At 42.0% G+C, this 18,446-nt stretch overlaps 1 protein-coding gene across 1 annotated transcript in view; it reads right to left on the bottom strand.

The window, feature by feature from the left end:
• Window positions 1-18,446, bottom strand: part of LOC133361594 (oocyte zinc finger protein XlCOF6-like) — a 97,533-nt gene that overhangs the window by 77,518 nt on the left and 1,569 nt on the right. Inside the window, exon 2 of the mRNA XM_061580528.1 lies at window positions 6,939-8,579. Coding sequence (XP_061436512.1) covers window positions 6,939-8,539 — 1,601 coding nt within the window. The 5' untranslated portion in view covers window positions 8,540-8,579. The remainder of the gene's footprint in view (window positions 1-6,938; window positions 8,580-18,446) is intronic.

Raw genomic sequence — 18,446 nt, 5'->3', positions numbered from 1 at the left:
CAAGGTTCAAATCCGACAGGCATCCCTGGTTAGTCCAGGAACATTAATTATATATATGCACCGTCTTTTTAATATCTGATTCTAAAAATACTATATTGTCATTCAAAACGTGTATGCGATTGCATGCTGGCGTTGTGGTTAAAATTTGGCAAATTTGAAACACTACCCACAAATTACACAACTGAGATTACACATCAAGCCTCGCCCCCTACGAACACTCATGCCCACATGCAGGCTGGTGCAGGACCACCTTATACCACACAGGGGCAGCTGGCACTTGGGGGTGCTTGTTGTATCGTCTTGAAAAAAAAATTGTATTCAATAATGCTAGTTTAAATTAGGCTTGGCTTCGTTATCTAGGGGTGTATTAACAATCGTGATAATACAATGTAAAATGTGTAATTTTATGAAATTCTGTAAATGTATGCAATTACACCAATTAGGCTCAGCTTCGTTCTCTAGGGCGTATTACCAATCGTGATAATACAATTGAAAATGCGTAATTTTATACAATTATGCAAATTTATGGAATTATGTACATGCAATTATGCAATTTAGGCTGAGCTTCGTTGTCTAGGGCAGGGGTCCCCAACCCTCGGGCCACGGACCGATACCAGTCTGTGGCCTGTTAGGTACCGGGCCGCACAGAAGGTGGGCGAGCGAGCGAAGTTTCATCATATGTATTTACAGCCGCTCCCCATCGCATTGCCGTCTGAGCTCCGCCTCCTGTCAGATCAGTGGCGGCATTAGATTCTCATAGGAGCGCGAACCCTACTGTAAACTGCGCATGTGAGGGATCTAGCTTGTGCGCTCCTTATGAGAAGTCAAAATCTGACACTTATTTTAGTCCGCACGTGGCCCGCCCATTATTTTATTATTTACCACTTCCGTCCACGCCTCTTTCCCGCACTGCGCACTTGTCTCAGTCACAGTTTTGGTAAGCCCACAAGCTAACCCTCGCCAAAATGAGTAAAAAACAAACATCGCTGGAGAGCTTCTTTGAAAAGGGGGAAAGACCCAATGATGAGACAGCAGAAGACTCTAAGACTGCCAACACGAAAAGAAGCAATTATTCAAGGCGGCCACTTTATCAAATGCATCTGCACTGAGAGCATCATTCGTAGTGGCTAACCGCATTGCTAAAGCTAAGAAGCCCTTTACTATTGGTGAAGAGTTGATCTTGCCTGCTGCGAAAGACATTTGCCGTGAACTTTTAGGAGAGGCTGCAGTTCAAAAGGTGGCACGTGTTCCTCTTTCGGCGAGTACCATAACTAGACGAATTGATGAAATAGCAGAGGATATTGAGGCACAATTGTTAGAGAGGATTAATTAGTCACTGTGGAATGCAATCCAGGTTGACAAGTCTACCGATGTTGACAAGGCAACAATGCTTGTTTTTGTGAGATATATTTTTCAGGAGGATGTGCATGAAGATATGTTATGTGCACTTTTGTTGCCAACCAACACCACAGCTGCAGAACTTTGAATGACTACATATCAGGAAAACGGAATTGGTCATGTTGTGTCGGTATATGCACGGAGGGAGCGGCTGTCATGACTGGACGGCTTTCTCGTTTCACTACTCAAGTCAAGGAGGTCGCTTCTGAATGTGAGTCTACGCACTGTGTCATCCATAGAGAAATACTGGCTAGCAGAAAAATGTCACCTGAACTTAACATTTTGCAGGATGTGATTAAAATTATCAACACATTAAAGTACATGCCCTTAACTCACATCTGTTCGCACAGCTGTGAGATGGACGCAGAGCACACAGATCATCTCTTATACAAAGAAGTGAGATGGCTTTCTAAAGGTAGATCACTGGCCAGAGTTTTTGAGTTACGAGAGCCACTCCAGAGATATCTTATAGAAAAACAGTTACCACTGGCAGCACATTTCAATGACAGAATGGGTCGCAAAACTTGCTCGAGCACTTGTGTGACATTCAACCTGCTCAACGAACTCAATCTGTCATTTCAGGGGAGATCGACAACTGTGTTCAAGTCGGCAGATAAAGTGGCTGCATTCAAAGCCAAACTGGAATTATGGGGGCGACGAGTGAACATAGGGACTTTTGACATGTTTCAAACACTAGCAGACATTTTGAAAGCGACTGAGCCAGGGCCTTCTTTCTCCCAGCTGGTGCATGATCACCTATCTCAGCTTTTAGAAAGAGTTTGAGCATTACTTCCCGACCACAAAAGACCCCCGAACTGGGAAGGAATGGATCTGCAACCCATTTGTGAATAAGCCAGGTGAATCGATTTTGTCCGTGCTAGAAGAGAATCAACTGCTTGAGATTGCAAATGATGGAGGTCTTAAAGTATGTTTGAGACAAATTCAAATCTCCATACGTTCTGGATTAAAGTGAAGGCGGAATATGCACGGAGGGAGCGGCTGTCATGACTGGACGGCTTTCTGGTTTCACTACTCAAGTCAACGAGGTCGCTTCTGAATGTGAGTCTACGCACTGTGTCATCCATAGAGAAATGCTGGCTAGCCGAAAAGCACTGAAAAGCCTGCTTCCATTTCCAACATCCTATCTTTGTGAAGCAGGGTTTTCTGCAGTGACAGCAACCAAAACGAGATTATGGAGTATACTGGACATAAGCAACACACTTCGGGTGTCACTGTCTCCCATCACCCCCAGATGGGACCATCTAGCTACAGGAAAACAAGCTCAGGGCTCCTACTGATTCTGCCTTATGGTGAGTTGCATAATTATTTCATTATATTACAATGTAATAATAATATAAATAAAGTGCACAATAAAAATGTGATTGAATCATCATGAACCCCCCCCTCCCACCCCGGTTCGTGAAAACAATTCAATTGTCTTCCACGAAACAGGTCCCTGGTGCCAAAAAGGTTGGGGACCGCTAGTCTAGGGTGTATTACCAATCGTGATAATACAATGATTCTCGCTTTCACTTTTACGGATTATGTTTTAGGGTAATTCTATCAGGTCTCAGAATTCAGATCTCACCGAAGGATACAGTTCTTATAATTAAGATTATTATGCATGAACTTAAGAAGGAACCACTCGGACTCTTCTATGTTAAGCAACTTTAATATCTAAAAACACTCTAATATGCGAACACACCTATGATCGGAATCGTCAACACCGTACTCCTGAAGATCCGTACAATTAACCATCAATGGTTACGTTTGTTAAAACTGAGTAACAGAACAATTGGCAAACTCCTCCGAGGAGCGTGACCATACATGGCGATAGGAAAAGTCCTTAAAAAATTACAATATTCATACCAAACATGCTAACGAAACATGTGCCCAATAGCAAAAGTAGACATCAATGAATTAATTTGTAAGATTAAGCAATTAACGAAATGTCCTGAAACAATAGTGTGAGTACTAGTGTGCCTGTTTGGCTAACAGATGCTCATCAATTGGCTAATCGGACATCAATACATTTGCGGCAAGATTATGAATTGATAAGGTTATGCAATTAATGAAAACATGACTAAAATACTTCTAAATTACCGTATTCATGTAACTCAAGGGACAAAACAATGCTTTTCACGATCAACTAATAGTTAATGCACCACCTTGTGAAGGCAACCCTTTTCAAAACACAAAGATAACTTTTTGGAACAATCTTATTAGTACCAATATGGGCTTTATGTGTGTGGGTGTGTGTTGTCTTCTTACTAAATGTTGACTTAGCGGCTTCTGAGGTGCTGCGTTCCTTGTACCGAAAATTCCTCAGGTCCCCAGCTTGGGCGCGGGGGTGGAGTGTGTTTGAACACATGGCGCTCTCGGCTGCTTTGTCAGTCTCTCTCCACCACTGCGGTGGTTGCCGAGTCGGCACGATGGTCACGCTGTCGGCGGTGGCCCGTGCTGGTAGGGATGATGGGTCCGGCTCCGCCTGCTTTGATGTACGCAATGATCCCGTCGCTAGACACCGCTCGCAGCTCATCCGCTGGTTGACGCACGTCACCCCCCTTGGCACCAGACACTTTTGATCCTTGTATACTGTGAAGCGACTTGGAGAGACAGCGCCTGTCGTCTCCCCCCCCCCCCCCCTTTTCAAAAGTCTTCTTCCAGTTGTCTGTACAACTCGTGCTGCACAGAGGACACGCTACAGATCAAGTTATATCGTTCCGTGTCAGTCTCTGATCCGATCCTCAACTAAACTTCGCCTTCTTGGTTCTTTCGGTAAAGTCATGTAGAAGGGAAGTAATAAAATAATAAAAATAAAACATAATAAAATAATTCTCACGACGTTTCGGCCACAACGCAAGCAGCCGTCCTCAGGTGAAAACCAGGTCTGTCGAGGCGACAGCATCTGAATGAAACAGCACACGAGCTTGGAGCATATATATAAGCTGGATTGGAAGGGGGGGAAAGGGCGCCTTGACAAAATAATTTGCATATCAAGAGGAATTTAGCATATTTCTGGGAAATGCAGGTATGTGATTAGTACTACATATCACTTTCCACAGTTGACTCTGCAAGTGACTCCAAGTACGTTTTGAGCAGCGTTCACTGCACTCACGTCGCGGTTTGGAATTCTTGCATGGTATTTGATATATTAGGGGGAGGCGCCCCGCTGCATACATAATTTACTGCTACCATGTACTGTTAGCTACTGGAGGCCAAAGGCTGTTGATGAGGCTCTGATCCCGTGGAATATATATTATCTTGGTCGTGTGTGATTGACCCATTTCGTATTGTATCACTACAGAATGACTCTAGGTCTAATACTTTCACAATTACTTGATTCATGCTTAACCAAGTGTTGTGGTATAACATAGTTGTTACCAAGGATATTCCAAGGGTTTTATTAACCTTTGTTCCACGTCTGTATCGCCAGGGATCCGTGCTTAATCTCAAGTTATATTTTGATATCCTGAGGTTGAAGATATATCTAAGCTTTGAACTTTACTGTTTTATATAAAAAAAAAAGTCAGCTCATAATTATGAACTGCCCTTGGGTGGATTTTGCTGTCCATCTTTGTTTTATTGTGGGTTGTTTCCTTTATGGTGGCCTCTTAAAGTCAACTGGGGATTTTCCGCAGAATCTCATTAGCCCCTCCTTGGGTTTGCCGTTTTTTATTACATTTTATGACTTCCCAAACAGGCTTGTGAGTAATTATCCTTCAGCTGTCTTGTGTGGCAAGGCAGGAGGCAGGGGGGGGGAGACTCACCCTTTCCCATGCCCTAGCACTACATCCCGATCAAAATTATTACAAAAAAATAGGCAGAATCACTCTTAATAAAAAAAATTGGAAAAGGCATACAGTAAAACCTTGGATTGTGAGTAACTTGGTCTTCGAGTGTTTTGCAAGACGAGCACATTTTTAAAGTAAATATTAATTTGATAAACGAGCGAGGTCTTGCAAAACAAGTACTGTAGTACGTACAGTATACGCTTTGTCTGCCGAGCATCACGTGATCACAACGGAGCCGATGGTTCTTCTCTCTCGCTGCGGGATTGTGGGTAATCGTCTCCCATGCCCGGTCTGTCGGTGTGCCTCGTATAGTCAACATTCGTGTGAGCGTACAGTATACTGTTTACTATAGTGTTGTGATCACGAGTGTGTGCGTAAAGCATTTTTTTATTGTGTCCAAGTGTAGTGACTATTCTTTAGTAACTGTACTGCAAGAGAAAGTCATCCTACACAATAACCCTCCTCCTCTCCTCTCTCTCGTCTCCCTCACACCAGCCACGATTAAATGTAGCTAATAAATTCGATTACTTTATATTACATTTAAATAATACAAATATAAAAATGTATTTTGTATTAATCATTTTTATATGAATACAGTATTTTTGGGTTGTGGAACAAATGATCTGAGTTTCCATTATTTCTTATGGGGAAATTTGCTTTCATATACCAGTGTTTTGGATTACGAACACGTTTCCGGAACAAAATATGCTCGCAATCCAAGGTTTTACTGTATATACACGATGCTCTTCAAGTGAGAATATGTTTTCTGGCAAGAAAACAGGTCTGAGATCTTAAAACACCAAACTGAAACCTTTTACAAGAAATCATGTCTGCATTAACCACGACACTTTGGGGTCAGAATGCAAACAAAAAAGATACTCTGATAATATATGCATTGTCTTTGAAACTGATTGGTCCACACCAGAGACAGCTTTCTTTCGAGCCTAGTATCAAACCGTGTTAGACCAGAGGACACCAAAAGGCGTACTCTTCGAGTGTTTGTGATGAGATATGATACGAAACTCCGAGTTGTTGAGGCGAATAAGCAAGCACCATATACATGTTAATATTATAATAACATAGTGAAAGCTTGGGAGCATATTGGCTCTGGCTCCTAGTTAGAGATCTACCCAACCCACAGGTCCGCAAATACTGGCCGCTCTTACTCTGCAGGTTGAACTTAGGAATGGAGTGTTCAACTTCACGTTATTTTCATTAAAGGCCTGTGACAAAGGTGAATCTATTGGAGCTTCATTGTCTCAAGCTTACACATCTACAGGGTCTCCATTTGACTTTGTATTGTCTAAGAAGTCCACCCACACCTCCACTTCCACAAACTGCTGGGAGTTGCTTTGCTCTGCCTCACAGTCAGAATTCTCCTCCTGCTTCACGTTGCCTCCATCGATGTGAAGGTCCAATTGTAGAGTTGAATCTTCATCTTCACATTTCACCTTCACTTCTTCGCTCTTTACTGTTGCCTCTTCACATTTCACCTTCGCCTCTTCAAATTTCACCTTGATACATTTCATAGTGTCCAAGCTGGAATTCACTTCTGGTTCTTTTTTCAGGAGGGATGGGCTCATTGCAGCACTTTGACTTTCACAAGTCGATTTCAGACTACACTCCTTGGGGATCTTCTGATGTCTGTGTGTTCTCTGGTGTTGATGAAGAACTGATGACTGTGCAAATGCCTTCTCACACACGCTGCACTTGAAGGGTTTCTCTCCTGTGTGTGTTCTCTGGTGCCTTTGAAGATATGATGACCGTGTGAACGCCTTTCCGCACACAGTGCACTTGAAGGGTTTCTCTCCTGTGTGTGTTCTTTGGTGTTTTTGAAGATCTGATGTCTTTGCAAACACTTTATCGCACAAAAGGCACCGGAAGGGTTTCTCTTCCATGTGTGTTCTCTGGTGGATCTGAAGACCTGATGACCATGCAAATGCCTTCTCACAGACAGTGCACTTGAAGGGTTTCTCTCCTGTGTGTGTTCTCTGGTGGATCTGAAGACCTGATGACCATGCAAATGCCTTCTCACAGACAGTGCACTTGAAGGGTTTCTCTCCTGTGTGTGTTCTCTGGTGGATCTGAAGATCTGATGACCATGCAAATGCCTTCTCACAGACAGTGCACTTGAAAGGTTTCTCTCCTGTGTGCGTTCTCTGGTGTTTTTTAAGATGTGATGAATCTGCAAAGTGCATCCTGCACAGAGTGCACTTGAAGGGTTTCTCTCCTGTGTGCGTTCTCTGGTGTTTTTTAAGATGTGATGAATTTGCAAAGGACTTCCCGCACAGAGTGCACCTGAAGGGTTTCTCTCCTGTGTGTCTTCTCTGGTGCATTTTTAAACAAAATGAACTTGAAAATGTCTTCTCACATGAACTGCACTTGAAATGTTTTTCTCCCGTGTGTGTTCTCTGGTGGATCTGAAGATCTGATGGCCATGCAAATGCCTTCTCACAGACAGTGCACTTGAAGGGTTTCTCTCCTGTGTGTGTTCTCTGGTGCCTCTGAAGATTTGATGACTGTGCAAATGCCTTCTCACACAAAGTGCACTTGAAATGTTTCTCTCCTGTGTGTGTTCTCTGGTGTTTTCTAAGATTTGATGAATCTGCAAAGGGCTTCTCGCACAGAGTGCACCTGAAGGGTTTCTCTCCTGTGTGTCTTCTCTGGTGAATTTTTAAACAAAATGAACTTGAAAATGTCTTCTCACACAAGCTGCACTTGAAATGTTTTTCTCCCGTGTGTGTTCTCTGGTGGACCTGAAGACCTGATGACCATGCATATGCCTTCTCACAGATAGTGCACTTGAAAGGTTTCTCTCCTGTGTGTGTTTTCTGGTGTGTTTTAAGGGCGAATGAATCTGAAAAGTCCTTCCCACACACACTACACCTGAAGGGTTTCTCTCCCGTGTGTGTTCTCTGGTGTTTTTTAAGAACAGATGAATCTGAAAATGCCATCCCACACACACTACACCTGAAGGGTTTCTCTCCCGTGTGTGTTTTCTGGTGTTTTCTAAGAACAGATGAATCTGAAAATGCCTTCCCACACACACAACACCTGAAGGGTTTCTCTCCCGTGTGTGTTCTCCGGTGTTTTTGAAGAACTGATGACTCTGTAAATGCCTTCTCACACACAGTGCACTTGAAGGGTTTCTCTCCTGTGTGCGTTCTCTGGTGTTTTTTAAGATATGATGATACTGTAAATGTCTTCTCACACACAGTGCACTTGAAGGGTTTCTCTCCTGTTTGAGTTCTCTGGTGCCGTGTCACGCTTCCAGCATAATCCATGCTGTTTGCATCCTGGCCCCATTGTCGTTTTGTTCCAGGCTGCGCTGAGTGCCTTTGCTCCATCAGACCAATTCTGCTGAGGAAGCGTCGGAAGAAGCGTCAGCTGCAGACAGAAAAATATCCACACCATCTACGTCAGTATCGAGGCACAGAGGAATAAATATATATGCATAGTCACACGACTTACACGTCTATATTTATTCATATATTCAAGATATTCCCCAATCCATCACATGGGCTGTTAAGGCACACAATGAGAGGGCAAATGGTTATAAATATGTCTGGAGGCCCTAGTATCTTCAAAATAAATATTAACCCAAAACACCAAGCACACAATTTCAGCTGCCTGGCTACAAAAGCAATATTTATAAAAGCAAAATTCAGCTAACATAGCAAAGGCTGTTGAAAATAATACTATTTGCATTATGCAGAAATGCATAAATTAATGTTCAATTGCAACTTAGAGGTGTGAAGCCAGGCTCAGATTTGGTTGAATGCTTGGATGAACAGATCTAACTTCAGCAGCATATATGCTGTGTTAATTTCGTGACTGTTTCCATTCTTACAAAAAGTTCCAAAGGAAAACTAAAATAAGCTATTGTTTTGATTTAACCTCCACGTTCAATAGTTAATATACGTTACTGCAAATACACACTTGACACTGTCACACACCCGCATGGTACAAAGGTGATGGTGTGTCCAGAACCATGCCTGGCCACCTTCATCTGCTCAGTATTAATGCTTCCTCACTTAACCATGTAATTTATTTAATATCAATCAACATAGCACAGGACCACAATAAGTTCAGCTTTCACTTATCAATTGTTTGCTGTCGGCAATAATCAAACTAATTGTTGAATTCATAATGCAGTGAAATAACTGCGCCAAAGCTCCCCACAAAGATAAACTCTTAAATCCACATACATTTCACATGGATCATTACATCTTACCTATACAAGTCATTTTTGTCTGTTTTTCTGTCCGTCTGTCTGTATACGAAACTTCTGACGGATTTGACTCACGAACCGTGGGGTTGACGTTTAAAAAAGTACCCGGGTACCATGCGATAAGCCCCATGGTGAGCCAGCGTTAATCGTATTTTGCGTCCGTCAACTTTAAAGTAGTGAAAGTAGCAATTTAGTATAAGAATAGGTTTTCCCATTTCTTTCTGTCAACAAAACGGGTGTTAAGATATTAAAACACCAAACTGAAACCTTTTGCAAGGAATCATGTCTGCATTAACCATATATACTTGTTGTCAAAATGCAAAAAAACATGCTCTGATAGTATATGCATAGTCATAATAATAGGGTTGTTCCCCTTTTTTCTGGCAACAAAATTGAAACCTTTTTACAAGGAGTCATGTGTGCATAAACCACAATACTTGCAGCCAAAATGCAAAAAAAAATCACTGATAGTATATGCATTGTCTTTGAAGCTGATTGGTCCACACCAGACAGCTTTCTTTCGAGCCTAGTCTCAAACAGTGTTAGACCAGAGGACGCCAAAAGGCGAAGGAGGTCCCATGATATAACAATTTAGTACTATTAATTATTATATTACTACGCTGAGCGCGCGCCAAAGTACACATCTACGCATGCGCGATACTGCTGACCCGTGGTTGCCCCTAACAATGCACACAAGCTATCCGTGGAAGGGAGAATTTTTAATTCGCGTTCAAAATGAAAATAATAATACACAAGACTGAGGTAAAATTTTCACACTGTGATGCCCCCCCCCATCCCAAAGGGATGGTGGGAGAAGGGGGGGCGGGTAGCAGCCCAGCCCCACCCTGCCAAGGTGCCACCTCGGCCGGCTGGGAAATCTAGGCGAGGCCGGGTTCCCTGCATGAGACTAGGCCTTACCACGACACTGTTAATTCAGTACTATATTCTTGGTTCTTTCGGTAAAGTCACGTAGATAGAAAAATATTAATACAAAAATAAGTTAATTAAAATAGAAATAGTAAAAAATAATTTAAAAAGCACTAATGTAGATAGGCCTGGTTCTTAATCGGAGTTAAGTGTACTGGCAGTCTATAATGTAGACTACGTTTAGGGCCAGCCTAGCTCTAATCTCAGAGAGAATAAGATTGCTCAGCTTTAACTTGATCATTTAGACAAGACTCTTTTACAATCACACTTAGTATTAACAGATAAAATGCCCACATCTGATTGGGACCATATAGATAACATGACAGTTTCTTCAGCTACTTCAATGTCAACTAAATGTAAAGTTAACTTGATTGCTAAATTCAACCTCCTGTCAAAAAAGAAGCCCAAGCCACACGTTAAAAAGTCAGATGTTAACGAGATTTTATTCAATCAGAGTAACAGCCCAATCTCCGACAACATAAAATCGGTACTAGCTAAAGGGTTGAATTGCACAGTCTCTCCTAAACACATCCCAGTGTGTGATATCATTGCCAAAGTCGACATAGCCCTCAAAAGGTTTGCGACACATCCCGGCAGGCGTTGCAAGATCCGAGATCTTAAATCGCTGCTATCCTCAAAAACGCGAAGAAACCCGTTAGCATCAGCAAGGACGAGCGTTTTGAACTCGCTCAATTAAAAAAGAGAGATGACATTGTCATCCTCTCAGCTGACAAAGGCAATGCCACTGTCATCATGGATAAAACCACTTACAACAAAATTCAGGACCATCTTAATCATGGCAGCTATACCAAAATCAAGAGATCCCACCAACTGCCTAGCCACGAAAACCAACATCATCACTAATTTGACTTCTCTAATCGAACCGACCAAGCAGCTCTCTCTAACACCTTCGGCTGCTAGACCACCCAGATATTATGGCCTTACAAAAATCCACAAAGTAGGTACCCCAAATACTGCGACAGTCAGTAGATACTACTATACAGTCCATATATATTACTATGATCAGCAGATACTACTATAGTCAGTAGATACTCCTGTATAGTAAGTAGATACTACTGTCAGTAAATACTACTAGTCAGTAGATACTACTATAAAGTCAGTAGATACTACTGTAGAGTTAGTAGCTACTACTATAGTCAGGATATACTATAGTCGGTAGATACTACTATAGAGTCGGTAGATAGTACCATAGAGTCAGTAGATACCACACTAGTCAGTATACTGCTATAGTTTACAGATACTACCACACAGTCTGTAGTTACTGCTATAGAGTTAGTAGTTACTACTATACAGTGAATAGATACGACTATAGATTCAGTAGATACTTTCTTCATATTCTTTTGGTCTTTCGGTAAAGCCACGTAGATAGAAAAGTAAAAAAAACATAATCACAATATCACGACGTTTCGATCGCAACATAAGCAATCGTCATTAGGTGAGAGTTGCTGAAGCAGGAAAAAATATATGTCGGGAACGCTGCTAAGACAGGGATTTATAAAATTTTAAGATGGGTGTAGCCCAAAGGTCAGTGGGTGGGGCTAGAGATGAAATTTGCATGTAGATGTAATATAGGAAAAATGTTGATAAATGAAGCTGTGGGGGTGGCCATTGTATTGTGAGAGATTAGCATGTCAATGTAAGAAATTTGCTTGTAAATGTAATCTAGAGAGAGCTCCGATAGTAACATCGCCACATGGAGGTGGAAAAGGATGGCAAGCCGCCATTTACTAATACAGCTAACGGTGGCTGTGTTAGTGAATGTATCTCGAGAGTCGAAAATAACTGCTAACATAGGTAGGTAAGAAGGGAACAACACAGCCAGTTATGACCTAAACAAGTTAATAACATCCATAGAGTCAGCAGATACTACTATAGTCAGCAGATACTACTTTCCAGTTAGTAGTTACTACAATAGACTCTGTAGATACTACTGTTGAGTCAGTAGATACTACTGGAGAGCCAGCTACTATTGTAGAGCCAGATACTATTATAGAGTCACTCGATACAACTCACTCTATTGTATGTAGGGTGTGTAGGTTTTTATGCCTACGGAGGGGTAAACATCTTTTTGGAGGTTGCAAATTTTCAGGAACCTTTTGAATCAGCTATTTACCCGCCACTTTCTATTAGTTTTGGATTCAGGACTTCTTCAATGCTCTGACAATTTTGTTGATGAACAAATGGACAGACAAACAGAACACCGGGCACTGTCCCCGAGGGAAAAGTATTTGATCCCCTGCTGATTTTGTATGTTTGTACACTGACAAAGAAATTATCAGTCTATAATTTTGATGGTAGGTTTATTTGAACAGTGAGAGACAGAATAACAACAAAAAAATCCAGAAAACTGCATGTCAAAAATGTTAGAAATTGATTTGCATTTTAATGAGGGAAATAAGTATTTGACCCCCTCTCAATCAGAAAGATGTCTGGCTCCCAGGTGTCTTTTATACAGGTAACGAGCTGAGATTAGGAGCACACTCTTAAAGGGAGTGCTCCTAATCTCAGCTTGCTGCCAAACCAGAGCTAGTCGTGAACACATTAACCAGTTATGGGAGCTCCTCCAACCCTTGTAGAACTGCCTGATTATTCATGGAGAGTTGACCAGGTGCATGGTGGTATGACATGACATTCCCAGGCAGGTGATTTATTTTTGTGGAACATTTGCAAGGCCCCATTTCTTGATGGAATTAATTATCAAGGCACAGAACAAGAAGCCCTAATTCCATCTCATTGAGTAGCCATTACCAAATCATCAGCAGATGTAACATGGTTGACCAGCAGATAATAATCCTTTAACTATAACCAGGCATCGATTAGCATATCATTGTAACTGTAACAAATGCAATGGTTTTTATATGACCATTGGGTGCTTCTCAAACTACATAGTTATTTTAGATAATGTTATGCATGGGGCCAGAGTTAATTTTTGTCACAGACCAAGTTGAACAGGAAATGGCGACACCTGGTCACGCAGCTTTAGACCGTCCTGCCCAAAATCATACAAATCCTCAAATAATGTGAGCAGAGGCATAGCTTTGAAAACAAATAACAACCCAAAGACCCAAGCCTCTTTATGTTACTATTAGCGGTAAGTACCCGGCGTTGCTCCGGCGAAAAAGGAAGATGCACACATGGACTTACACACATACATTGACCCACACACATAGAAACACATCAACTTAGACGCACACACACACATATATGGTTAAATCCAGTAAAGGATCGTTAGCAGGCCAGCCTAAATGTTTCTAACTGGCGAAGATGTTCCATTAGGGGGATGCACGTTTCGCAAGCGTAGAGAAGGGAGGGAATTACCGTGGCCGAGAAGACCTGGAGCTTCATGCGGAGCGAAAGACCAGGTAGCTTCCACACAGCATTACGCAACTGATGAAAAGATAATGCCGCTCCACTGATTTGGAGTGAGACCTCTGCTGTTAAACCGGAGCCGGTCATGAGCACACTGGGCAGGTATTGGAATTTCGGTAATCTCTCCACAACTGCCGCATCACCAATTGTGAGTTGTGTTCGATGGTACGAAATACGCAGGCAGGTGCTTAGTTTTGGTGGGGCTAATGGTAAGGCCCCACCTCTTAGTGGCAAGCTCCAGGTTCAGCCGCAGTGAGCAGCAATCACCAGAGCATCGGCATACATAACATGGTTGAGCAATAGGGAGGCATCCCTTGACCGCACCCGGGCATCGATCAACCTCCCATTCTTTCTGTACCGTATGGTAATTCCTCGGGAACAGCCATTGAAGTCTTCACGAACTACGTGGTAAAAAGATATATTAAATAATGTGGAGCCAGAGGACATTCCTGTCACACCCCAAGGTGTAGAGGGAATGGCTCTGACTGACCGGCCACGTAGTTTGACGCGGGGCCGCTCACCAACATGAAGGTCCTTAAGGATCGTGAGCAAAGTTTGAGGGACTCCGAAAGCATGAAGAACAACCCAGAGGCCAGGCCTTCTGATGGTATCATAGGCCTTGAGCAGGTCAATAAAGCACATACATTCACTCACATACACACATGGACCTACAGACACACAAAGAAATGGACTTACACTGACTGACATGGAGCCATGCACACAAAGCGACTAACACAGACGGCCATGGACTGACACACAGACATATCGACTCACACACACAAAGACATGGACTTACACACACACACACACACATATGGACTCACACACGCCTAGACATGCACTTTAGATACACACACATGGAGTTACAAACATATATCGACGTACACACATACAGTGACTCACACACATAGACTCACACACAGACATACGTGGACTCACAAACACATTGATGTAAACACACATGTACTTACACACACATATCGACTAAGACATACACACATGGACTTACACACACTTACATAGACTGACACACACATTTCCCTACACACCCATAGACATATGGACTGTGACACACAGAACTCTACTTTAGATACACACACATGGATTAACACACACACACACACATCGACTGACACACATAGACACACAAACGCACATCGACTTACACACTCAGATGGAGCCATGCACACACATCGACTCACACACACGCATTGACTTACACACACACACAGAGTGAAACACACACGTATGGACTTACACACACATGTGGACTAAAACACACACAGCGACAGATACGCACACAAATGGACTGACACACACAAACAATTGTACGTACACACACACGGGGCGTTGTCCGTTTGAAAAAGACAGACACACACATGGACTTACACACAGACATGGACCCACACAAGTAGAACCCATCGACTTACACGCACACAAACACAAATGGACTCACACACACAGACATCGACTTTAGGCACACGCATGTAGTTTCTGCACACGAACATTATAATAGTAATAGAGTATTAAGCAACTTATTCGTTTAATAATAGTAAAGAATGAAGCCGAGTTGTTATGTGTACACAAACATTATCATTGTAATATTTGTAAATGTATTTGTTTAATAATACAAAGCAATAAACCTGAGTTCTTAGCGAAAGATTGAATAAAATAGTACTTTACATTGGCGTAGTAACGCCTCGTCCCGTGCAGAGCCCGCGGCCTCGCCAGATTGGCAAGCCAGAATAATACTATGTAACCGCTTTAATAACATTAAATTAATATCTAAGGACTTTATATCAGTAACTGCACACATTGGGGGTGGCGGGGGGAAGAGGACATCACACTGTGAAGAGAAATCGGCAGCGTGATGTGTATATCTATTCCTTGTTAAACGCGTAAAATAAAATGTCCCCGTGAGCTCGAGTGAACGCGCACCACTTGACAGGGTCCACCCCCCCCCCTATGCAATTAGCGTCACTTGGTACGGTCGATGTGGCGCAATAAGTAAATAATTAATCATAGAAACGGCACAAATGTGTTAATTAAACTACTTTAAAGTTTACGGATTGAAAAACGGAATAGCCTATTCCCACCACGGGGCTTAGGGCGTGCCGCCTGTCAAATTTTTTTCTACATTCAGCCCACCGTCCGAGAGCCAAATCCCCCGCAAGCGCGAGCACGCGAAGACTTTTATATATAAAAGAAAAAAGAAAATAAGAATAAGATAGGCCTTTATTAAATAAAGAATGCAGAGATGTAGTTTCTGTTGAAAATCCATATGCCTCTGCTGTAGTTAATAGACACAAATTACAGCAGCCCCTTGCATATCGCGGAGTTATGTTCTTGGAAATTGCCACGCGAAAGCTAAAAGTGTCATATTCAATACTTAAGCCTTACCTAAGTAATGGCGTTAGGTAAACGTAAACTAAAATTGACATTAAAATTGAAATAAGTACTGTACTGTATTCCAAATAAACTAAACTATTGAAATAAACACGGATAAACTGTATACAAAAAATATTCCAAGATAAAAAATAGTATATATCTATGAAGATAAAGCAGACTTTGTGCTTGTGTAGATTTTTTGTGAACAAAATTTGGACCAACACAACCCAAACTTTCCACGCGTACTCACGGATGACTTAGTGTGTTTTTCTCACTACTTTTATCTTACCTGCTCACCTTCCAACACCTGTACCACCTGCACCCACCCTGCTCCTCACTTCGCCCCTCTCTTTCTCTTGCCATGTGTTAAAGCCCGAGGCATTCTCACTACTTCCGGTTTGCCACACATGCAAACACATTATGACATTTCATATACTGTACTATCATTCTACGCACTCCCCATAACAAGGTGTCTTCACTGCACGACAATATTTGTTCTCATATTTACCACGTTATCCTTCCATATTATCAGTCCTGCGCTTTTGCCACCAAATTCATCCATTTCCGGTTTCTTACTATCCTCTCTGCACGTGCACGGCTCACCTCCAACACACTGCAATATTTATTTTAAAAACATGTCCTATTCTAAAATATTTACATCTACGTACCAACACTACCGACCTCCTTCTACATAACATAGATGCTATACAACAGCTATGACTAAAATACATCAAGTCTATATCGCCTGGCAAGGAATAAAAATCATGCAAATACACGCACTGGCATTAAAATAAATATATATGTAAACACACCACCACACACATACTATTAATAGCCACACCAAGCACTACAAACAATTACTTCGTTCCTTTGCGGCTTATGTCTCCACATTCCTACAACGATTACACATTAAACTATAATTTCCCTAACAATCTCCAAATAGCATTCACTCAGACACTCACTATTTACTCTTTTTTTATGCTTATTAACTTTGACCTCCACCTATAATGTTCCTCGCAAAAAACATGCACTTCTCTTCATCAAAGCCGATTACAATAATTGATGCGATTCGCACAAGTGTTGCAATGGCTGGACCTAGAGCTAATGAAACTCATACTCTTTGGTTTTTTCGGTAAAGTCACGTAGGTTAAAAGAAAACAAATAAATTAAATCACGACGTTTCGGAGGCAACACAAGCTTTCGTCTTCAGGTGAAACACTTGATACAGAAATTTTGCTGTGACGGTTTCACCTAAAGACGGAAGCTTGTGTTGCCTCCGAAACGTCGTGATTTATTTGTTTTCTTTTAACCTACGTGACTTTACCGAAAAAAACAAAGAGTATGAATCCTTGCAGTCACGAAAGCTTCAAATCTAGAGCTAATGAAACTCCTTAACACAAAGTTAGACAGCATGCTGCCTGTGCTGCACCTACAGCTAATGAATCTCCTGAACACTAAGAAACAAGAGCATGTTGCCAGGGCTGTGATGGCTGCACATATTGATAATCACACTCCTGAACACCAAGAAGCAAGACGGCATGCTGCCAGTGCTGCTATGCCTGCACCAACAGCAAATGCAACTCCTCAACAGCAATGAGCTTCACAGAAAACCAACACAACACAAATGGCTGCTGCCACAGCTAATCAAACTCCAGTCAACCAACAAGCAAGGCAGCTTGCAAACAGCACAACAATGGCTGCAACCAGGTGCTTATCCTGCTGCCAAAAGGAAAAGTCTTTCCTTTCCTCACATTCCTCACTTCATTTACACTTCTGATTCAGTAGTTGCCATTGGTTCCATGTTTACTTCTTGCAGCTACTGCCATGCAATAACATGAAACGGAGACCCTCCAGGGCTATGCTGTAACTGTACCAATTAATGACCATCCCAAGCCTATTCATGTATTGATACCTGGAAACACTACCTATGCAAGCCAATTCCGAAACAACAACATAAGATAGAACTCATGCTTCCAAATTACATGTTTCAGGTACAAACCAATTCATCCCGACATCTGGCTACATGCCCATATTTAAAGTGCAGGGCCAGGTACATAATCGCATTAGCAGTCTGCTGCCACTACCTAATGACCTACCTACATTACCACAGATCTACCTGCATGTCTGACAGTTCTAGACAGGATCACCAGCATCGCTAAAATGTCATCAACACCAAGATGCAAGTCGTATTGCTGTGGCAAATCATGATCCATAAGAAAAACTCTGATGTTCACAATCTTAAGGTGACAGTTTCAAGTTTGCCATGGAGAAGATGACTTCAGAGTACAATGTTGTCATTCATGCCGAGTAAACGCCAC

Source organism: Lethenteron reissneri, unplaced genomic scaffold, assembly GCF_015708825.2.
Source record: "Lethenteron reissneri isolate LAM-NWPU_2019-01 unplaced genomic scaffold, ASM1570882v1 scaffold_115, whole genome shotgun sequence".
NCBI classification, from domain to species: domain Eukaryota; kingdom Metazoa; phylum Chordata; class Hyperoartia; order Petromyzontiformes; family Petromyzontidae; genus Lethenteron; species Lethenteron reissneri.
This window is presented reverse-complemented; position numbering and strand designations above follow the sequence as displayed.